The 23,895-nt window shown below is 49.0% G+C and overlaps 1 protein-coding gene across 2 annotated transcripts; it reads left to right on the forward strand.

Moving 5' to 3' along the window:
- The first annotated feature begins 237 nt into the window (after positions 1–237).
- On the forward strand, positions 238–14,941 carry PXMP4 (peroxisomal membrane protein 4). Of its 2 annotated transcripts, XM_004442461.3 has the most exons (4): positions 238–381; positions 6,267–6,329; positions 9,435–9,633; positions 13,702–14,941. In XM_004442461.3, exons 1-4 carry the CDS (start codon positions 269–271, stop codon positions 13,963–13,965), a joined length of 639 nt encoding a protein of 212 aa, XP_004442518.2. In that variant the 5' UTR covers positions 238–268; the 3' UTR covers positions 13,966–14,941. The 2 variants fall into 2 exon arrangements, with proteins under 2 accessions (XP_004442518.2, XP_087301513.1); XM_087445387.1 differs by lacking the exon at positions 6,267–6,329.
- The last annotated feature ends 8,954 nt before the right edge of the window (positions 14,942–23,895 follow it).

Genomic DNA, 23,895 nt, shown 5'->3' on the forward strand with positions numbered 1-23,895 from the left:
AAGCGTGTGACGCTAACCTTCCTTAGGTCGAGTCCGGCGGAGCCCACTGTGATTGATTACAAGCTCTCCCCTCTCTTCCAATCAGACCGCTAATAGGGAGAGTGCGTGCGTCCCATTCCTCCTGTGAGATGATTGCGCCCTGTGATTGGCTCTCCCTATGTGAGTGACAGCAGACACGGTCTATGGGCTCAAAGACGCGGCTGCGGGTTGTGCAGTCGGAACCTGGGGCTGTCAGTGTGCGTCTAGCTCTGTGCGCGCCGCCAGCGCTATGGCCGCCCCGCCGCAGCTGCGGGCCCTGCTCCTTGCGGTCAACGCACTGCTGCGCAAGCGCCGCTACCACGCTGCGTTGGCGATGCTTAAGGGCTTCCGGAACGGGGTAGTGTGAGTGGGGTCGTGGGGCCGCGCCCGGGCTGAGGGACGGGCCTGGCTGGGGTCGGAGAAGCGGGTTCCGGGACCCGCGCTGTGTGCGGTTGAGCAGCCCTAGCGTGTCTCTAGGTTTCAGTGTCTACCCTCTGCGCAGCGGGCCCTGGATTTTGGGTTCCCAGCGCCTTCTGAGCCGGGGCGCCCACTACGCTGTTTCTGGGTCCTCCGTGCTTTGCAGCCCGGCCCTCTTGCCTGGACCACCTTCAGTGCCAGCCTCTGTATCCCTTCGTTTGAGCCCAGTTCCTCCCAACCCCCCTCCTGTCCGCCTACAGCCTCTCTGGCTTCAGTGGCCCCATCTCCGCAATGGAAACTGGACTCTGGCCCCTAACAGGCCGGTGGCGCCTCCTACGCATGCTCCACCCTTTAAGCTGCCCGTGGGCTCGCATCCCGCTTCTCACCTGTCATCTGTATGACTCTAGCGCTAAGTCCCCATGGCACAGGAGACTTCTGGGGCATAAGTCTCAGAAGTGACAGCGAATGTAAAAGAAGCCGCAAGTATTTGCCAGGCAAATTGATCCCACCCTGGTCTTCAGACCTGCAGGAGAGGAGGTCTTGGGGTCATTTCGGCTGGCTGGTGCCTAGAGGAGAGCTCTGCCTCCTGTAAACCTCATGCATAAGGGCTATCATTTACTGAGAGCCTACTGTGCCAGAACTGGGGATGGAGCAGAGAACAAACCGAATAAAGGTCTGTGTCCTCCTGGAGTTGGCGTGGTGAGGAAGCGGACTGCCTCAGTTTGAATCCTAGTGCCACCTCCCTGTATGATCTTGAGCAAGTCATTTAGCCTCTCTAAGCCTCAATTTCTGTAAAATGAGGATGATAATAGTACTTAGATCATACTCTAAGAGGACTGAGTCAATATGTGTGAAATGCTTAGCACAGAGCCTGGTGTATATATATATAACTGTTGGCTGGTATTATAATTGTTATATTCACATGGACATCTGCCTGGCTCACTTCCTCACCTTTTTCAGGCCTCTGCTTAAGTGTCACCTCCTCAATGAGGCCATCCCTGAACTCCCCACCTCTTATCTATATTGTTCCTTGGTGTATGCCTGGTTACTTGGTACATAGTAAGCTCTCAAACATTTATTGAATGAATGAATAAGTATGCAAGGTAGGAATTGACATTGTCCCCAATTTTTAGATGAGAAGACTGGCTCAGAGAGGTAAACTCATTACTCATAGTCACATCACTTGGTCAGGGTTGGAGCCAGGTTGGACCCAGGGATGCCTGATCCCCCACCAGGCTTTTGGCTTCCATGGGCACCCTGAGTCAGGTAGAAATTGATTCATGCTGGGTCTGGCCAGATCATGTCGGCCATGCCTTGGTGTGACCAGGGGTGGACTCTGGGATAACATCAGTGGCCCTTTGCCTGGGTATTCTCAGGACAAAGCAGGAGTGAATAGGAGTCACACAGGCCCTGGTGCCAGTGGGCGTTGTCCAGTGCTGCCTTTGTATGCCTGCTCCCACCCCAATTCTTCCTGTGATCTCAGGGACCTTCCCAGCCTGGGCAGGCACTTGCTAAGGTCAGGCCCTTAGGTTCAAATCCCAGTTCCTTCATTTCAAAGTTGGGTGCCTTCATCTCTTCTGGCCTCAGTTTCCTCCTCTGTAAAATGGAAACAGACTCACCCATACAGGGGTGCTCTAAGCCAGTGATCCATTACTGGCTAGTGCTAAGAACATGGCCCGTCTGTAAGGACCTGGAGTCTAAAGGAGGAGACTGATCATTAAACTACCATGGAACTACTGGGTGATCAGAAGTGCCTTACAGGGGCCGGCCTCATGGCTTAGCAGTTAAGTGCGTGCGCTCTGCTACTGGCGGCCCGGGTTCGGATCCCGGGTGCACACCGACGCACCGCTTCTCCGGCCATGCTGAGGCCGCGTCCCACATACAGCAACTAGAAGGATGTGCAACTATGACATACAACTATCTACTGGGGCTTTGGGGAGAAAAAAAAAGGAGGAGGATTGGCAATAGATGTTAGCTCAGAGACAGTCTTCCTCAGCAAAAAGAGGAGGATTAGCGTGGATGTTAGCTCAGGGCTGATCTTCCTCACAGAAAAAAAAAAAGAAATGCCTTACAGCAGTTACAGAGGAGGTGATGGTGGTATTTTGAAGGCTGAGTTGGAATTTGCCAGAGGAAAAAGGGAATAGTTTGAACAAAGGCCTGGAGGTGGAAAAGAATGTGTTGTTTGTGAAGAGAGGCCATCCATTTAGGGAGGCTGGCCTGGACTACCAAAACGTATGAACTTTGTGACATTTAACTCACTTTGATGTTCCACTCCTAAATATATCAGTGTGCATCTCTAAAAATAAAAGCATTCTCCTATGTGGCTAAATGATCATCATTATATTTAATAAATTAATAATAATCCTATATATAATGTTGACTACTGTCCAGTTGATGGTCAAATTGTCCCAGTTGTCCCTCAGATGTCCTCTTTGGCTAGTTTGTCCAGACCAGGATCCTCCGGGACATCACATTGCACCTGTCATTATGTCCTTTAAATTCTTTTTAATCCAGGGCATCCCTTTTTTCAGGCTACAGAGTAATCCTGTGAACAGTAACCGGCTCCCACCTGAGTTTGAGAACTTTGGGGAGGGGGCCTAGCAGATGCAGGGAGTTGGGGGCACTGTTCTGCTTGTGTCTGGGGTGTAAGAAAGGGCCCTCTTAGCCCTGGCCAGCTGGAGGAGGCTGAGGGCCTCTGTTCAGGGCAAAGAGACATGACTTGGGAGGAGGTGGGGCAGAGAGCTTGCTGGGGCCAGGATGAGGGTCCTGCCCACTGCTAGGCAGGGGAGAAGATAGCAGTTCAGCACAGCCACCACAGCAATAACACCAGCTTTAACTTGTTAACATTTTTTATTTAATTTATTTTTTAAAAATTAGGTAACATGTAAACGAAATAAGCCAGACAGAGAAAGACAAACACCGCAGGATTTCACTCATATGGGGAAGATAAACAAACACATAGACAAAGAGAACAGATTAGTGGTTACCAGAGGGAAAGGGGGTTGAGAGGTGGCCAAAGGGGTAAAGGGTCATATATATATGGTGACAGATAAAAATTAGACTATCGGTGGTGAGCATGGTGCAGTCTATACAGAAACTGATAAATAATAATGTACACCTGAAATTTCACAATATTATAAACCATTATGACTGCAATAAAATAATAAACAATTAGGTAACATATTCATAAAAGGCATAGAAAGTTAGAGGGTACAAAGTCCTGCTCACCCCACCCTTCCATCACTCATTCCCTCTCCCTGGAGGTGACCCCTGTGTCCTCTCTCTTATATATGCAGAAATACTGCCTGCATATACAAACAAATGCATATATTCTTCCCTACACCTTTAAAACAAGTTTTACATTGAAATAATTTTAGATTTATAGAATTCCCTTGTTTTCCACAATTTTAAATTTTATGCACTTTGCTCTAGTCAATCCTGCAATACACATAAAGCCTCATTCTTCTGCAGCCGTGTAGTATTCCACTGAATGGTGGGACCATTATTTGTTTACCCAGGGGCCCCCTGTAGATGGACACGGGTTTGCTTCCAGTCTGTTGCTGTTTCAAACAAGCCTGTGGTGCACGTTCACAGATGACTGTATGACAACAATATGTGGCTTATGACCACTGTCTCAAGGAGGCTGTCAAGGATTTTTTTTTTGTGTGTGTGAGGAAGATCAGCCCAGAGCTAAGATCTGTGCTAATCCTCCTCTTTTTGCTGAGGAAGACCGGCTCTGAGCTAACATCTATTGCCAATCCTCCTCCTTTTTTTTCCCCCAAAGCCCCAGTAGATAGTGGTATGTCATAGTTGCACATCCCGCCAGCTGCTGTATGTGGGATGCGGCCTCAGCATGGCCGGAGAAGCGGTGCGTCAGTGCGCGCCTGGGATCCGAACCCGGGCCGCCAGTAGCGGAGCGCGCGCGCTTAACCACTAAGCCACCGGGCGGGCCCTGTCAAGGATTTTTAGACCTTGTAACCTGGTTAGATCAGGACCTGGAAGCCGGAGAACTTAGTGGGGGAAGAGGGAGTCCAATAAAAAAGAAGGAGAAAGGGAGAGACACCAGTATTGGTTGAACTAGGAACTTTCACATGCGCTATGTCCTGAAGTTCCAGAAGCTACATTGAAATGGAAAATGCTTTTCACTGACGGGAGGAGGGAGGCTCGGAGAAGTTAAGCCTTTGATCCAAGTTCATACAGCAAAACGTGGCAGGGCTTTGGCACCAAATACTATTTCCTTCCTACTACCCACTTGAGTATAGTTAAAACAGTGAAGGGAAACGTGAAGGTGACCATGGTCTTGTTCGCATGATCCCCAGATGCTCAAATGAGGAGGTGAAAGGAGAGTCGGGGAAGAGGTTTGAAGCTTAAAAAGAGGGAATTAATGTAACACTTAAAATGTATTTCAGGGGCTGGCCCCGTGGCCTGGTGGCTAAGTTGAGCGTGCTCCGCTTTGGTGGCCGGGGTTCGGTTCCTGGGTGGGGACCTACACCACTTGTTGGCAGGCATGCTGTGGCAGCAACCCACATACAAAATAGAGGGAGACTGGCACAGATAGAAGATTGGCAATAGATGTTAGCTCAGGGCCAATCTTCCTCAGCCAAAAAAAAAAAAAAACCTGTCAATTATTTTAATTTTAAAAGCAATCCTTAATCATTGTAGATCATTTTAGAAGTATAGAAAAATGTAAAATAACAGACAAAAATAAATTCCCATATTTCTCCAGCCCAGGGAACGTTGCTAATAGTATTGTGGCATATTTCCTTCTAGTGTTTTTTTTTGGGGGGTAGTTTTTAGGGAATTTGTTAACTTTAGGATGGACTAAGACAAAGATAGAATCTTCTAGAGATTACCTTCCTTTACAGATAGTTAATGGCTGTTCTAGAATCAGTCAGTCATTTATTGAGCACATACTATGAGGTGCTGGGGACTCTGCAGAGGACAAGCCAGACACAGTTCCCATTCTCACGGAGCCCAGAGTAGAGGAAAGGGATAATGAGAGTAGAAGAAGTAATTATGAATAATCAAGTTATTAACTCAGGAGTGTCAAGTGCTGCAGAGAAGTGTGGGGATCTGTGCAGTGAAAATATGGCCCTCACCTAGGCTGGGGGGTCAGAAGCCTTCGCAGAGGGCTCAGCTGTGGCTGGAAAGCTGCGGAAGAGGCGGCTGGGTGAGGACTAAGGGAAGAGCACTCCAGGCAGAGGGAGGAGTTGGACAAAGGCCTAGAGGCAGGGAAGAACCTGGTGTGTCAGAGGAACTCCGGGGAGGCCGGTGGGGCTAGAGCAGGAGAGGAGTGGTGTGGGGTGAGGTGGGAGAGGTCAGCGGGTGCCAAATCCTGCAGCACTTGCAAGGCCGTGGGGAGGAGCCTGGATTTTATTTTGTGAGTAGTGGAAAAGTGTTGGAGGCTTTTAAGCTGGGAGTGATGTGATGTGATTTGTGTTTAAGGAAGATAAATCGGGCTGCAATGGGAAAGTCAGGGTGGGCAGAGGGAGCAACTCCACACAGCCAGTTGAGTGGGCATGGTGAAGGCCTTTACACACAGTCTCCTTCCATCGAAATTATAACCAGCCTTCTGAGGTCTGACACCCCCTTTTACTGCTGGGCACACTGAGGCTCAGAGAAGTTAAATCACAAGCCCAAGACCACTCTACCAAGAAGGTATCAGAGCCAGGATTTGAACCCAGATCTAACTCGGAAGCCACCATTATTTCTGCTGCCAGGATGATGTTAGAATTAGGAGTGGAGAGAGGGGACAAGGAGTCAGAGAAAGAGCTCAGAAAGAAACTGTGATGCAGTGATGCCATAGCAACTGTTTTCTTTTGTTTCTACAGCTATGGAGTCAAAATCCGGGCCCCTCACGCGCTGGTCATGACCTTTCTCTTCCGGAGTGGCAGGTACCCACTCCCTCTGCACACCCCTCAAACTGGGAGAGAATGTGCTCAGCCCTCAGTGCCAGGACAGATGCAGTAGCTTCCTAGCTGGGTCTAGCTTGCCCCCCCCACGCCCCCCCCCCCCACGGCTTCAAGTACAACTCGCATCTTATTATTCCTGCTTGAAAACTCCCCTGACTCCCACTGTCCTCCACAGAAGCCCAGGTGTGGCCTTTAAGACCCTCTGCAGCCTGGTCTCAGCTGTATCCCCACACTTCTCCCCTACATCCATCCTGGAGTGCCCTTGGCTCACAGGACTCGCTGCCGTTCCACACACATTCCACCTGCACACCTTTGCTCATGCTGTACCCCCACCAGGAATGCCCTTTCCTCCTCCCCCCCACCTTTCTTTCCTTCCTGGAAGCCCACACCAGTGCCCTGAGGATCGCTGCCTCGGGAAAGCTGTCCATGAGCTCTCCCTCGCTCAAACTTCTCGGTCTTCCTCTGATCTCCCGTAGCTCTTCCCTCACCGCACTTGTGTCTAGTTTTTAACGTATGTAGCCTGGAGCTTATAAGAATCACATACGGACAGCCTACTGGCCAAATCCAGCTCGTGAGATTTTCTTTTTGTATTTTTGCTTTATTTATTTATTTTTATTTTGGTTTTTGCCTTCCATTCTCTTAAAATTGAATGCATTCCTTCAGTCAGGAAATGTTTACTGGGCATCTACTATGTGCCAGACTCTGTGTTAGGTGCTGGGGCACAGCAGTGAACAGACACGCAGTGATCACTGCCCTTGTAGAGCTCGCATGCTAGTGGGGGTGGCAGAAAATGAGCATCATAAATAAGGAAACGACGTGGTATGTTAGCAGATGATACGGGCAGTGGGAAAGAAAAAGTAGAGCCGGGATAGAGGGAAAGGGGATCGAGTGCCGGCGGAGGGGCAGGCTGCCAAATTAAATAGGGAAGGCCTCAGTGAGAAATCGACATTCAAGTAAAGGCTTGAAGGAGATGAAAGAGTTGGCCAAGTAGGTATCAGGGGAGTGTTTCAGGCCAAGGGAACAGCCAGTGCAAAGGCCCTGAGGTGGGATCATGGCTGGTGGGTTGGAAGAGGCTGGAACTGAGGGAGAGAACAGAGGAAGTTCATTGGGGTAACCTGGGCCCATCCTGTCCAGCTTTAGGGTGTAGAGAGGAATTGGCTTTTCCTTACAGGAAATTGTAAGATTTTGTGCAGGGACGTGCCACAACAGGCATATCTCAGAGATATTACAGGTTTGCTTCCAGACCACAATAAAGCAAATATCGCAATAAAGTGAGGCACACGGATTTTTTGTTTCCCAGTGCGTGTAAAAGTTATGTCTACACTATACTGTAGACTATTAAGTGTGCAATAGCAGTATGTCAAAAAAACAATGTACATACCTTAATGTAAAAACACTTTATGCCAAAAAAGACTAACCATCAGCTGAGCCTTGAGCAAGTTGTCATTTTTTTGCTGGTGGAGGGTCATGTGCAAAACGCAGTAGCTTCAAGGGGCGATAAAGCAAAGCGTGATAAAACGAAGTATGCCTGTATTTGACTTATCTTTTAATAATGTGAGAGTGAAGAGTTTGCTGCCAGATTAAGAACAGATGGGGGCAGGGGAACAAGGGCAGGAGTAGGAGTAAATTAGGAGGCTGTGGCAATACTCCAGGTGGGCAAAGCTAGTGGCTCCGACCTTGGCGGTGCCAGTGGAGGTGAGGAGAAGAGTCAGACTCTAGAAACATTTTGAAGGCAGGATTAGTGCCACCATTTAAAAACTGGGAAATCCAGCTTTCATGCCTTAGAACTGGCAACCCAGGGCCTGTGTTCCTATGGGGTGAGACTCAGCTGACTCGTGGCTCTGCCTCCTCACCTGCAGATTTCCACAGGTGCACTTCAGAGTCGTCATCTAGCCTTGAGGCCACTTGGGTTTACCACGCTTGAATTGATCTCCCAGAGCGGTCTCTGCCCTTCTCCCTGTGTTCTCCTCATCGCCCCCTGGTGGTTTAATTTTAAAGGATAGATTGTGGGCCGGCCCCGTGGCTTAGCGGTTGGGTGCGCGCGCTCCGCTGCTGGCGGCCTGGGTTCGGATCCTGGGAGCGCACTGACACACTGCTTCTCCGGCCATGCTGAGGCCGCGTCCCACATACAGCAACTAGAAGGATGTGCAGCTATGGCACGCAACTATCTACTGGGGCTTTGGGGGGAAAATAAATAAATAAAAATCTTTAAAGGATAGATTGAATTCCTTCCCTACTTAGAGTGTTTGCTTCTCTCAGGATAAAGACAAAACTTTGCATGGCCCCGCCTCTCCCCCACATCCTTTGCCCACGCTCTGCTTAGGCCTTGATGGTTTCTCTGTTCTTTTACTTCCCACTCTCTGTCCCTCCTCAAGACCTTGCAGGTGCAGATCCCTCTGCCTGGGATGCAACTCCTCTCTCCTCTCGACCTCATTGACTCCTCATCTTCCAGATCCCAGGATCATCTCTTGTCAAAGTCAAAGTTTGCCCCTTGCTCTGTAATTATTTATTTATATTTTCCTCTCCCATTACATCATAAACCTCTTGAGGGCAGCAAGCAGATCTGTTTTTTCTCAGAATTGTATCCCCAGATTGACCGTATAGTAGGCATTCACTCACTCCATCACTCACTCATTCATTCATCACATGTTCATGCCAAAAAAATATTTATTGAGCACCTACTATGCGCCAGGCCCTGTTCTGGGCCCTGAAGATGAACAAGCCACGTATAGCTACCACTCTCTGGTAGCTTCCACTGGGATGGGGCGGGGGTGGGGGAGATAATAAATAAGCATATAAATGTCAGGTGGTGAAAAGAGCTATGAAGGAAAAGAAAAGTAGCATAAGGGGACAGGATGTGATGGGAGTTCTTTTACATAGGATGGTCAGGGAAGGCCTCTTGGAGGAGGTGGCATGGAGTCAAGGCCTGAATCAGTGAGGCAGAAGTCTGGGGAGATGGTTAGGGGCCTGGGGTTGAGTGAGCATCGGCAGTGAGCTCCTTGCCTCAGTCAGTTTTGCATGCCCCATGGGTGAATGCCCTTGGAACAGCTGGGCCTGCACTCACAGTGGCTCCCTGTGTCTGTGCAGCTTCCGGGAGAAGCTGCGGGCCATCCTGCAAGCCACGTACATCCATTCCCGGAACCTGGCTTGCTTCGTGTTTGCCTACAAGGGGCTCTGCGCCCTGCAGTCCCACTTGCAGGGCGAGACCTACCAGCTGCACTCATTCCTGGCTGCCTTCGTCGGGGGCTGGCTGGTGTTCGGAGACAACAATAACATCAACAGCCAGGTAAAGATCCTCTCCCAGCATGCGCTGGGTGTGGGGTGGGACATGGTTCAGGTGTAGAGTTGGGGGTGGGGGTCGAAGATGAGCTCTCAGGTCCCTTCCATGTCTGAGGGTCTCTAATACAGCAGTCCCTGTGTGACCTTGGGAAGGTCACTTCCCCCTTGGTTTCCCTGTCTGTAAACCAAGCACCTCGTCGGAATTTCATGGTTCCCAAAAATCAATGTGTGTGCTGCTCTCTGGGGCAAAGATTTAAAAAAAAAAAAAAAAAAACCACTCTGCAGTGAAATGAGAAAAAAGTGACTCTGGAGTAAGATTTTCATAAAACAAAACTTATTACACTCAAATTATCTCTTATTCTATAACTTGCCCTTTTTCTGGGTTAAAATTCCGTTTCTTTATGAAATGGTGAAACTAAATACTAGTTGTTTTAGCATTCTTCTTGGGCAATGTGAAAAGTTGGCAGCCCTCTATTTGTCTCCCTCAAATTTATTAAATATTCTTAAATTATCAAAATAATGTGGGTTTTTTTCACTTGTGTGTGTGTGTGTGTGTGTGTGAGGAAGATCAGCCCTGAGCTAACATCCGTGCCAATCCTCCTCTTTTTGCTGAGGAGGACTGGCCCTGGGCTAACATCTGTGCCCATCTTCCTCCACTTTATGTGGGACGCCGCCACAGCATGGCCTGACAAGTGGTGCATCGGTGCGCACCCGGGATCGGAACCTGGGCCGCCAGCAGTGGAGCGCACGCATTTAACCACTATGCCGCGGGGCTGGCCCCATTCCCTTTTTTAAAAATGCAGACTAAGCACCCCTGTGTGCCTGGCACACATCTGGTTGCTTGGGATACATCATGACAAAATTAGAAAATGAATTGAAAAGCAAGTCGTCGTCCCCTCTACTTGTCAAGCCACTGTCCAGGGATGGTCACTTGGACTGTGTCTTGTGTAGCCCTTCATAAGTTGTGCTTGTGTCAGTGTACATTCCACCAGTGAGGTCATATTCACTTTTTTCTCATGGAACAATGTATCTGGGAGACCTTTCTCGTCAGTCCCTCGTCCTTTTTAACATCAGCAGAGCTCTCTGCTGGGTGGGTGGACCAGCCTCGATCTCACGGGTCTCCCCTGGAGGGACATTTAGGGGTCTTTAGCCTTTTGCCATTGCACACGTGCTGCCCTCTATGTCTTCGTTTGGACGTCTTCTTGCACATGCGTCCGTCTGTCCGAAAGTTCCCAGACATGGAATTGTGGAATCTATGGAAATGAACATCTTGTATTTTTGAGAAAGTTTCCCCAGTTTTGCTTTTTTGTTAGAAATTTCACTGGTCTGGGCTGGCCCCGTGGCTTAGCGGTTAAGTGAGCGCGCTCCACTGCTGGTGGCCCGGGTTCGGATCCCGGGCGCGCACTGACACACTGCTTCTCCGGCCATGCTGAGGCCCCGTCCCACATACAGCAGCTAGAAGGATGTGCAGCTATGACATACAACTATCTACTGAGGCTCTGGGGGGAAAAAATAAATAAATAAAAATTAAAAAAAAAAAAGCTTTAAAAAAAAAAAAAAAGAAAAGAAATTTCACCGGTCTATGAACTTCCAAAGTCTAGGAATCCTGGTCACAGCCATCTCCTTCCCACTCCCCTCCTTTCCCTGACGCCTGGCGACAACTGCTGTGACCTCCATTTCTAAAATTCTGTCATTTCAAAAATGTTATATAAGTGGCTTCATTACAAGTGCAACCTTTGGGATTGGCTTTTCTTAGCATGATTCCCTGGAGATTCACCCAAGTCATTCTCTGTTTCAATAGTTCATTTCTGGGGCCGGCCCCGTGGCTTGGCGGTTAGGTGCGCGTGCTCCGTTGCTGGCGGCCCGGGCCCGGATCCCGGGCGCGCACCGACGCACCGCTTCTCCGGCCATGCTGAGGCCGCGTCCCACATACAGCAAGTAGAAGAATGTGCAACTGCGACATACAACTATCTACTCGGGTTTTGGGGGGAAAAAATAAATAAAATCTTTAAAAAAAAAAAAAATAGTTCATTTCTTTTTATTGCTTAGTGGTGATCTATGGTATGGATGTACCACAGTTTGTTTGAACATTCACCCGTTGAAGGATGGTTGGGTCGTTTCCAGTTTTTGACTAATAGGAATACAGCTGCTAAGAACGTTCTGTGTAAGTTTTTGGGTGAACATAAGTTTTCATTTCTCTGGGATAAATGCCCAAGAGTGCAATTGCGGCGTCATATGGTCCATTCATGTTTAGTTTTATAACAAACTGCCAAGCTATTTTGTGACTGTATTATTTTACATTCCCATCAGGAATATACGAGTGATCCAGTTTCTCCACATCCTAGCCAGCATTTGGTTTATCACATTTTTTATTTTATAATTTTTTATTTATTTTTTTCCCCAAAAGCCCCAGTAGATAGTTGTATGTCATAGCTGCACATCCTTCTAGTTGCTGTATGTGGGATGCGGCCTCAGCATGGCCGGAGAAGCGGTGCGTCTGTGCGCGCCCGGGATCCGGGCCGGGCCGCCAGCAGCGGAGCGCGCGCACTTAACCGCTAAGCCACGGGGCCGGCCCATCACATTTTTTATTTTAGCCATTTTGATAAGTGTAGTGCTATCTTTTTTTTTTTTTTTTTTTTTTAAAGATTTTATTTATTTTATTTTATTTTTTCCCCCCAAAGCCCCAGTGGATAGTTGTATGTCGTAGCTGCACATCCTTCTAGTTGCTGTATGCGGGACTCGGCCTCAGGATGAACGGAGAAGTGGTACCTCGATGCGCACCCGGGATCCGAACCCGGGCCACCAGCATCGCAGCGCGCGCACTTAACCACCAAGCCACAGGGCCGGCCCTGTAGTGCTATCTCATTGTAGTTTTAATTTGCATTTCCCTGATGGCTAATGATGTTGAACATCTTTCCAAGTGCTTATATGCCATCTGTATATCCTCTTTAGTGAAATATCTGTTCATGTCTTTTGCGCATTTTCTAATTGGATTGTTTCCTTTTTTACTGTTGAGTTTTGGGAGGTTTTTTAAAAAATATATTCCAGTTACTAGTCTTTGTCAGATATGTGTTTGTAAATATTTTCTCCCAGTCTATAGCTTTTTTTTTTTCTTTTGCTGAGGAAGATTCGCCCTGAGCTAACATCTGTGCCCTCTGTTTTGTATGTGGGTCACCGCCACAGCATGGCCGCAAACAAGTGGTGTATGTCCACACCTGGGAACCAAACCCGGGCCACTGACGTGGAGTGCACCAAACTTAACAACTAGGCCGTGGGGCCAGCCCCTATAGCTTTTCTTTTCTTTTTTTTTTTTTGGTGAGGAAGATTAGCCCTGAGCTAACATCCATGCCCATCTTCCTCCACTTTATACGTGGGACGCCTGCCACAGCATGGCCTGACAAGCGGTGCGCATGTCCGCACCCAGGATCTGAACCCGCAAACCCCGGGCCGCTAAAGCGGAGCGTGCAAACTTAACCACTACGCCACTGAGTACAACTTAACCACTACGCCACTGAGTTGAACCCCCTATAGCTTTTCTTGTCAGCCTCTTCACATGGGCTTTCACAAGCAAAAATTTAAAAATTTTGATGAGATCCAGTTTATCAATTTTTTCTTTTATGGATTGTGGTTCCCCCCCCAAAGGCCCAGTAGATAGTTGTATGTCATAGATGCACATCCTTCTAGTTGCTGTACGTGGCACGCAGCCTCAGCATGGCCGGAGAAGCGGTGCGTCGGTGCGTGCTCGGGATCCAAACCCGGGCCGCCAGCAGCGGAGCGCGCGCACTTAACCGCTAAGCCATGGGGCCGACCCTGTGGATTGTGCTTTTTGATGTCAAGTTACCTTTTAATTTTGAACTGTGTAAATATATCCATCTTTAAAATTTTTTAATGAAAAAGAATACTGAAGATGTACATAGTAATATTAAAATGCCTGCTACATTCCACTTTGCATCTTGCATACCAACTTTGAAAAACACTTATCCAGTGCACAGTAGGTGCCGCCATGGATGGGGGTGGGCAGAAGGTTCCCAGTAGCTGTGCCCATCCATAATCCTCTGTCATTCCCTCCCTACAGATCAACATGTACCTGGTGTCACGCACCCTGTTTGCCCTGTGCCGCCTGGGCGTGAAGAAGGGCTACATCCCTGAACCCAGGTGGGACCCATTCCCACTGCTCACCGCAGTGGTGTGGGGGCTTGTACTGTGGCTCTTTGAGTACCACAAGCCCACGCTGCAGCCCTCCCTGCAGTCTTCCATGACCTACCTGTACGAGGACAGCAACGTGTGGCACGACATCTCGGACTTCCTCGTCTACAACAAGAGCCGCCCCTCGAAGTGACTCAGCCCCAAGGTGCTTATAGGGGCTTCGACACCCGAGCAGGCTCCAGGCTGTGCCCAGCTGTGGCGTGAGAGGTTTCCATCACTGAAACCTCCCAGAGGATCCTGCCTTCTCAAGATCTTGGGTCTCAGACTCCAACTTGCATTATCCCAGGGTTTCATTTGCCGAAGTAAAAGCACTGATTGTCAGATCCCATTAGGTACTCTCGAGTGGTGGGACAAGTGGCCATGTCAGGCTGAGGAGCCTTGGGCACAGTTCTGGCTGTGCTGCTGACCTCTGTGAGACCAGGGAAAGTCACACCCCTCTGGGCCTCAGGGGTCGTCGAGCTCAGAGGAGGGCCCTGAAGTGTCTGTCTGGTGGGTATGTTCTTCGACTGTTCTTATGTCACAGTGGGCTCCTTGCTGGTGGGCAGTGGGTTGCAAATACGTTTTTACAAAATATTAAGTTCCTTGTCTCAGGTGTCCCATTGGAGAAGCTCTAGAGTTCCACTGTCCAGTAGAAACACAATGTGAGTCATATATGTCATCGATATTTTTCTAGTAGCCACATTAAAAAAAAAAGTGGCAAGAAGCAGGCAGGATTAACTTTAATTATATATTTTAACCCAATATTTCTAAAACATTATCATTTCAAAATGTAATTAATATAAAAATGAGATAGTTTACTTTCTTTTTTCTTGTCCTAAGTCGTCAGATCAGGTGTGTATTTTACACTTACAGCATATCTCAATTTGGACCGGCCACATTTCAAGTGCTCAGTAGCCACATGTGGCTAGTGGCTACCATATTGGACTACACAGATAGAGAACACTTCTTTCCTTGAAGAAGATTCTAGTGGACAGTGCAGATACAGAGCTCGAGGACATGGGTTTGACTCCCTACTCTACCACTGTGTAACCTTGGGGAAGGTTCTTAACCTCTCAGGGCCTCAGTTTCTTGTAAAATGAGGATAATAATAATACCTCATGTCCACACTGGACTTGTGTAACTACAACTGCTGCGACTACTACTAATTACTTCCATTTAGTGAGCTCCTACTTCCTCCTGGGTGCTTTGCACGTATTATTTTTCATCCATACAATGACCTTGCAGGTATGTATTTTGATCCCCCTATCACAGATGTGGAAACTGAGGATCAGAAAGGGGAAGTAACTTACCCAAAGTAATACAACTCGAATAATAGCCAAAGCAGGGTTTGAACCCAGATCTATCTGATTTCAAAGCCCATGTTTTTCTCAGTGCCTTACTTTAAATTTAGAAACCTAAGCTATGCTATGCAAATATTAGCTAGTTATAGAGTCTGTTCCAGAGGGGTGTGCAAACTCAAATGGCAACAGGGGCCTGGCAAGTGGCATAGGTGATAACGTTCTGGGTGTCATGTAGTAGGGAGTGATGGGGACGTGGTGAACTGGAGGCTTGCGTGCCAGACTGATTTTTTAAAACCACCAAGCTGGACAAATCAAACAGGTCTCCAGGAGATTTGGTCCATGGACTACCAATTTGAGACCCTTGGTCTAGTAGGAATGCTTCAGTTTCTTTTTATATTTTAGAAGTTACTAGTGGAAATGTGCACACAAGTCACTGGAGATCTTATTAAATGCAGATTCCGATTCAGTGCGTTTGGGTGGGGGCCTGAGATTCTGCATTTCTCCCAGGCTTCCTGCAGCCGCTGCTGCTGCTGGTCTGAGCCACACCTTGAGTAACAAAGTAGTAGGGAATGATATGGGGCCAACCATTAGCCCATGTGACAAATGAAGAAACCGGGTCACAGAGCTGTTGGGTAATCGAGGTGGGAATAGGTCTGTTTCTAGAAGCCATGTTCTGAGGCTGTCCCGGTGGCGTAGCAGTTAAGTGCATGTGCTCCGCTGTGGCGGCCCGAAGGTTTGCCAGTTCAGATCCCAGGTGCGCCCCGACGCACCGCTTGTCAAGCCATGCTGTGGCGGCGTCCCATATAAGCTAGAGGAGGATGGGCACAGATGTTAGCCCAGGGCCAGTCTTCCTCGGCAAAAAGAGGAGGATTGGCATCGGATATTAGCGCAGGGCTGATCTTCCTCACAAAAAATAAAATAAAATAAAAGCCATGTTCTCAGCCACAGTGTTGTACTGCAAACTTGGAGAAGGGGATCTTGAAGGCCCCTTAGTTCTCTCTGTGGAGGCTGAATGAGATCCTGAGGTTATGGGGAGGGGAGAGGGTGGCCATTAGCAAGCGGCTTTTATAAGCAGATGCTTATAAAACATCTGGCTTACCTCTTCAGTGCATGAGCCAACTTTTCCAGCTGCCACCCCTGTGTCTTTCTGCCTGAGGGCACCTGTTTCACCACCCTGCATAGACCTGCAGTGCTGGAGGATTGACACATCCTGGGAGCAGCCCTCAACCAGTGACTGATGAACACCCCCACCCCTGCACCCCTCACCCAGTTAGCACTGGGTGGGGTGTCTCTGAGGCGCATGCTCCACACTGGCTCCCAGGGCGCCCAGCAAGACTGAGCTGCAGTTGCCCACGGTGTCACTTGCTTGATGACACCCCCCTCCCTGTCTCCCTTCCTCATGCCCCTACCAGTGCTTCCTGGGACCACTTCCCATATAAACCACTTGCACTCAAATTCTTGTCTTGGGTCTGCTTTCGGGGGAACCCAAAGTAAAAGTGGCTTCTGGTGCAGCAAGTTGAGAGGCAGTACAACATGGTGGTTAGGGGCGTAGGCTTTGGGGCCAGAGTGCCTGGGTTCAGCTCTGGCCCCGCTGGCTGTTGCCTTGGGCAAGTGACTTAACCATTCTGTGCCTCTGTTTTGTCATCTGTAAAATAGGCATTCTAATAGCACACACCTCATAGGGTGCTCTGGAGGATTAAATGATAGGACGCATATAAAGTAAGCACTCAAAAGTTTGCTGTTACTTCTAACATAACATCCAAACGTAGAAGGAAGCACGGTCCTGAGTATACCCTGTGCAGAGGGTTCCTGGACCCGATTCCAACGTCTGTGTGTGTGTAGGCTTCCCCACACCCAGAAGCAGTCCTCGGATGCCAGCAGGTTACCCGAGAATTCAGCTCAATTCTGACCCTATCTACCCGGAGACAGAATCAGATTCCACAGGTTAAGGGCTCAGTCCCACAAGACTGCCCTCCACTTCAGGTGCCAGTCAGATGCCCAGGTGGCTTCCTGTGCTTCCGACCGACTGGCTACAAACCAGGGGTTCCCACAACCCTCTCCTCAGATACAATTAATTTGCTAGAACGGCTCACAGAACTCAAGAAAACCTGTTTACTCATTAGATTACCGATTTATTACAAAGGATATTAAAGGATACAAATCAACAGCTAGATGAAGAGATACATAGGGCGAGGTCCCAAACACAGGAGCTTGTGAACAGGCACGGTGGCACGAGGAAGCTCTCTGAAAAAGGGCGATGAGCTGTCCTGTTGGGTTTTTTTGGAGGCTTCATTAAGTAGTCGTGATTGACTAAGTGATTGGCCATTGGCAATTGATTCAACTTCAAGCCCCAACCCACTCCCTGGAAGACGGGGTGGGACTGAAAGTTCCAATCCTCTGATCACATGGCGGGTTCTCCAGCCAGCCAGCCCCCACCCTTGGGTGGGGTTCAAAAGTCACCTTCATTAACATAAACAAATTTCAAGCGTTTTGGGAGCTGTGAGCCAGAAACTGTGGACGAAGACAACATATATATGAGAAATATGTTTTGGTCATCTGGATGGCCAAATATATATTTCTTATAAATCACAATATCATGCCCGGCTTTTAGCCTGTCCTTCCCCACAGCTGAAGGTAAAGCCTTGGCTGCCCCGCCTCCCACAGTCCCCCCACTGCTGCTGGGGTTTGGCCGGCTGCACCACCGACTGTCTCTGCTCTCTAAGAATAGGTTTCCCTCACAGATGGCATCTCTCTGGATCCTGCCAGAGCATCTGGTGCCTCCAACTGCTCACTCCAGGGAGGAAGGAGGTGTGGTTCTTGCTGAGAAGCAGAGCTCGGGCTTCCAGCAGACCTGGGAGGGGTCCCCGCTCGCCTCCCTAGCTGAGCCTCCACTTCCAAAGATCTGTAAAACAGGGATTGCCAAAGGGCCCTTGGCACACAGGAAGCACTCCGTACATGCTAGTTCCTGAAATAGCACAGAGGTTTAACACATGTTTATTAAGTACCTGCTACATACCTATGAAGTCTTCTGACAGCAAGACTGTAAAAAATAATTTTTCATCAATAGGACATACACATAGTACAAAACTTAAATGGTACAAACGGTGCATAACAGGGAAAGGTCAGGTCCCCTCCTACACCCAAGCTCCACCCCTAACCCCCTTCCCTTGCCAGGGGTGCTCACTGTTGGCACTTTCTAGTACAGCCTTCCTGAGACAGCCTGTGCACAGCCTCCTATCTTTGTCTTATAAGAAACTTTTACATTGCACTGTCATTTCAACAACTCTTTGACATTTCCTCCTTGTCCTCTGCATGTTTCGTTTCTCTTGGATCAATAATCTGGTATGAAAGTGAGTCCTTCTTTGAGCCATTTCCCCCCCAACTCCACCCCCCACCCCCAATATCTCAGGCAGGTCCTTACTGTGATGGGTGTGGAGATGAACCACCCTGGATGTCCTGAGCCTTCCTGTAGATCGCGCCCAACATTCAGGCTCACGGAACTCCGAGTGAAAGGGGAAGGACAGAACCCAAGTTAATCGGGGGCCCTTCTGCTGCTCCGCTCCCAAATTAGAGATGGTTCAGTGAACCCTCGTGAGAGCGATGATTCACAGGCTGAGACGCCAAGAAACCGCCTCCTGTGATGCTCGCTGCTCCCACCTTCCACATTGCAGGCTCCAGAAAGCGTCCTGGAGATGGCATTCCCTTCCACACTGTTCACTTCTCCCACTCCCGTGAGTGCATTTTGGGTTTATAAGAATCAGGCTTTGAACCTACCACCCTAAACCAGAACACTGCTGTGCCCCGCTCCCCGTGCAAACTCCCTCCTCACCACAATCTGCAACTTCAGGGTTGCTTTCTTTGATGAATTAGAGAGTATTTATAAAAAGAAATGTTATTTTTTTCTCGTCTTGACTTGTTCTAGAGTCATAGGGAGAAAGTGTGTCTTCCTTCAGCCTTGAAGAGCATTTTGGGTGAGAGGGTTTTGATTTTTAATCAGAGGGTCTCCTGCAGGATTCACTCTGTGAGCTGGAGGCTGCATGGGTCAGGCAGAGGACAGAGGGAAAGCTGGGCCCTCTTTTGAGGATTGTTTTTAGAGAGGGCCTCCTAACAGAGGGCTCTCTGCTTTCTGTACCAGGTCTCTGTGCTCAAAGCTGCTGTAGATGTCACGATTACATAAACAAGACAGGACCAGGCAGAACTGAAATGCAGGTCATGGGGTCTCTGTCAGAAACCTTGTTCTCACTACTCTTCCAGGCTCTGCCTTCAGTCTCTGCTCCTTGGCTGGACGTCAGCTGAGGGAAGGATCAGGGCCAGACCACATCAGTCCCCCCCCCAACCTGTTTTTTTTCTTTTGGTGAGGAAGATTAGCCCTGAGCTAACATCTGTTGCTAATCCTCCTCTTTTTGCTGAGGAAGATTGGCCCTGGGCTAACATCCGTGACCATCTTCCTCTACTTTATATGTGGGATGCCTGCCACAGCATGGCTCGATGAGTGATGCGTAGGTCCCTGCCCAGGATCTGAACCTGTGAACCCGGGGCCACCGAAGTGGAGTGTGAACTTAACCAGCACACCACTGGGCCGGCCCCCTAGACCACATCAGCTCTTTTAAGACACTCTTTTTTAGGGTACCTTTTTTATATGTGTCATGAACCCTTTTGGCACCTGGTGAGGACTATGGACCCTTCTCAGAATGCTATTTTTAAAACTCATAAAATAAAATACATAGAATTACAAAAGACAACAATTATATTGAATGTGGAAATAATTATCAAAAAAATGTTTACATTTGTGATTTAGTAATATATATATATGTTTAAAACATTGAATAACAAGGTCTAGTGGCACATCCAAAACTACCACGATTTCACAGGCGTAATAAACATAAACACTATCTCATGATCCCTGTAGCAACTGTGACGTGGAAATAGCTGTGATTTCCACTGGCGATTTCTTTCTTTCTTTTTTTTTTGTGAGGAAGATCAGCCCTGAGCTAACATCCATGCCAATCCTTCTATTTTTGCTGAGGAAGACCAGCCCTGAGCTAACATCTATTGCCAATCCTCCTCCTTTTTTTTTTCCCTTCTTCTCCCCAAAGCCCCAGTAGATAGTTGTATGTCATAGTTGCACATCCTTCTAGTTGCTGTATGTGGGACGCGGCCTCAGCATGGCGGGACAAGCGGTGCATCGGTGCACGCCTGGGATCCGAACCTGGGCTGCCAGTAGCAGAGCGTTGTGCACTTAACTGCTAAGCCACGGGGCTGGCCCTCCACTGGCAATTTCTATTTCTAAAGTCCCCAGGTGCTGCTGTAGGCCTCTGGTGTGTTGCCTACAGTCAGAATTGACGGAAATGTTACATTTCAGTTAGAGGCTAGTGAAAATATAGTTGTCGGGTTTTTTCCTGTCCAAGTTCATGGAATTGGGGTTCATGGATTGCAAATTCAGAAACCCTGCTGGAGAGTGGCCTTCCCGGCCCAACTGCATGGCAGCTGACATGGTTACCAAGCCCTGAACACGTGAATAATAAAAATAATGGCTGATGTTGGCCGGGTGCTTACTAAGTCCTAGGTACCTGGTGATATTGGAGGCTTGGATTCAGCAATGAAAGAAGCCAGTTTCTGCCACCTGGGGCTTACAGTCTAGGGAGGGGAGACTGACAAATGAATAGACAACTATGATAATTTCAAGAGAGCGGTCGGCGCCGTGGAGTCGGTAGTACAGGGCAGTGTAATAGAATGACTTGGAAGGAGAGAACAAGAGGGTCTGTTTTCCAGGGAAGGCCTCTCTGAGGAGGCGGTTTGCTTTGGGACCTGAATGATGAGGGAGAGCCGTGCAAAGACGTAGAGGAAGGGTGTTCCCGGTACAGGATCTGCGAAGTGCACAGGCCCTGAGGAGGGAACTGGCTGAAAGCACTCTAGAGCCTGGCAGGAGGCCCGCGTGGCCCGGACAGAGTGCAGGGTAGGGGCTCATTGGAGCCCTGGAGATGGACTCCCAGAGGCTGGCTGGGCCCATCAGGAGGGCTTTGTGGGCCAGAATAAGGGGGTTAAGTTTTCTTCTAAGTGTGACTGGCAGCCTTTGGCAGGTTTAAGCAGGGGAGTGATGTGCTGTGGTTTACATTTTGGAAAGATCCTTCTAGCTGTGTGTGGAGAACAGAGTGTAGGGGCCAGGCTGGCAGCAAGGATCCAGTGAGGAAGCCACGCAGTGGTCCAGGTGAGAGACTCCTGGCAGCCTGGACCAGGGTGGGGCTACAAGGTGCAGAGAGGCAGGCAGATCTGGGGTGTAATTTGGAGAGAGACTCAGTGGCCCAGGGCTTTGGACGTGGGGGTGAGGGACAGGGGTATAGCAAATGACCCCCACGTTTCCCCTCCTTAGGCCTTTCCCCCTCCGCTCAGCTGAGAAACAGGCCCTAACCTTGCCCCTCCTCGCCGCCTCAGCCCCCTTCAGCCTTCCATGGCCCCTCCAGGGCCAGTCACCCGCCCACGGGGCCCCTGGCATGCGGGCTTCCCAGCTGGCCCCGATTGTCGTTACTCCCCAGGGAGTCATGGGAACACACTCCCCCTGCCCACTCCACCCCCCTCTTCCCAGACAGGGCCAGGCCCTAACAATGCCCCCTCAGCCAGCCAGTGGCCTGGACACAATGCCCCTGTTTCGGTTCATTGCCAGCTCCCGGAGGCCTGCTGGGTTTCCTGGCCTGTTTGGCATATATATAACTCTGGCTTCCAGTAGGGATTTTTTTTTCTTGTTTAAAAAAAAAAGCTCTCTGGCTCCTCCTCTCTGAATATCTTAATATATTATAAAAAGCCTTTCTCTTCCCATTCTGAGTCCTCCCTGCTCCCCTCCCTGCCCGCATTTTCCTTGTGCCTGTCAATCCGGGGACCAAATGCGGGTCAGCATCAGTGAGAAAACAAGAAAAAGAAAAGTTGCTCGCTCCACCATGGCCAACCCCAAATGTGCTGGAGATGCTAAAGGTGATGAGAATAATCTGAGGGCTTGTGACATAGCAGGCACGTGCCGGGCATTTGTTGTCCACCATATCTCATCACTTCTCAGATGCCACCAAAGATGACATACAACATTATTTTGAGCCCCTAAGAAAGAAAAGAGCTCCTGCCTAAAAATGGACATGCCATTGGTTGTATGGTGCACCTCAATTTCAGAGATGTTAAATATGAAAAAAAGTCTTAGAATCAATGGAATGTGAGATTGTCTCATCTACACACTTCACTGCCCTCTGAATGTATTTTTCTCTTGTCTCTGTGCCCACCTGTGCCTGATGGGGCTTGGGAGGGAGGGCGGGGGTTGCTGCATGAACACTCTCCTGTTCTGCAGCCCGACAGGAACAGTTGTTCTTTCCTCTTTGGAAAAACTGAGTGGGGATGTAGGCAAGTGGCTTCAGTGATCCATCCTTCATTCTTAATGACAGCTGACATTTATCGAGTGCTCTCTGTGCCAGGTGCTGTCCTCAGCACTTTAGTAACTCATTTAATGTCACAACAACCCTACCGGGTAAGCATTATTACTATTCTCATCCCCATTTTACCGATGAAAAAACAGAGCGCCTCTGCTCTAAGGGCTCCCTACCCCATCACTGTGGCCCTGGGCAGGGCAGGCATAGCCACTGTGTCTGGTTTTTCCCCTCTCCTTGGAAAAGCATAATCCCTCCTCAGAGGTTGGGGTGATGCAGAGAAAGGAAGTGGCAACTGGTGAGCCTTGGAGAGGAGAGAGGTCCCCAGGGCATGACTCAGGGAATAACAGGGTTTGGGGGAAGAGAGGCTTGCTTATGGATCTGAGACCTGTCCACTTACTTTGGACCTTGGACCCTCCGGCCCTACACCCCACTGGACATATGGACCAACCGATGGCCAAGGATTTGGCCAAGGCCACATAGCCAGGCAGCTGTTGGCTGGCACTAAACCCCATGTCTCCTGTTTGACTATGAAAGCCTACTTTTCCTACACTCCCGTGTCCATGTCTTCTCTTTACTTACCTGCAAAGCAGAGGAGCTGTGCTGGTGTGATTGGTTCCTTGCAGTAACGATATCACTAAGAGCAGTTAACGTTTATAGGCTGCTTCCTCTGTGCCAGGCCCACGCATCAGGCATTGCAGACTCAGAAACCTGGAATGGCAGGGCAAGTAAGGTCACTGAGGGAGGCAAGCCAGGCAGGGACTCTGGTGGCCTGGAGGGTCAAGGCTCTGACTAAACGGGGGACAGCAACTGCTTAGCACTGCGATGGCCTGGCTAGTATTGCCAGATATTACTGTTTAAAAGGAAGCCAAATATTTCAATTTTTATATAGTATTTCCCAATTTAAAATTTTTTAAACTAATTCATAATTCAGAAAAAATATTTTGTGGGCAAATTAAATCACATCTATGGGCCAGTTTGCAAACTCTGCCTGTCCTGTTTTCTCACTTAACCCTGACACCCATCCTGTAAAGGAGCCTTTGCCCCTCGGCCTATGGATGGGGTAAGCAAAGCCCTTCAAGTGGGTGCATCACTTCCTCAAGGTCATCTAGCCAACCACATGGCTGGGGTCTGCCTGACTCCCAAGGCTTGCTTCCATGTTAGCCTCGGATGAGTAAGAGGCCTGTGTTCAGACACAGCCAGAAAGAACTGGCACGGTGACAGAGCATCTCCAGGGACAGTAAACCGTCAGTCAAACAGAGAATTCAGTGTAGCAACAAGGGATCATTCGAGACAAACGTGATGCTGCAGACATAAAACTCCCCACCTCCCTCTGCCAGAACTCAACAATGGATGTCTCTGTGCCCCTTAATAAAATTA

The sequence above is a fragment of the Ceratotherium simum genome, chromosome 21 (genome assembly GCF_057802395.1).
Source record: "Ceratotherium simum simum isolate JZ-2026a chromosome 21, ASM5780239v1, whole genome shotgun sequence".
In the NCBI taxonomy this organism is placed as follows: Eukaryota; Metazoa; Chordata; class Mammalia; order Perissodactyla; family Rhinocerotidae; genus Ceratotherium; species Ceratotherium simum.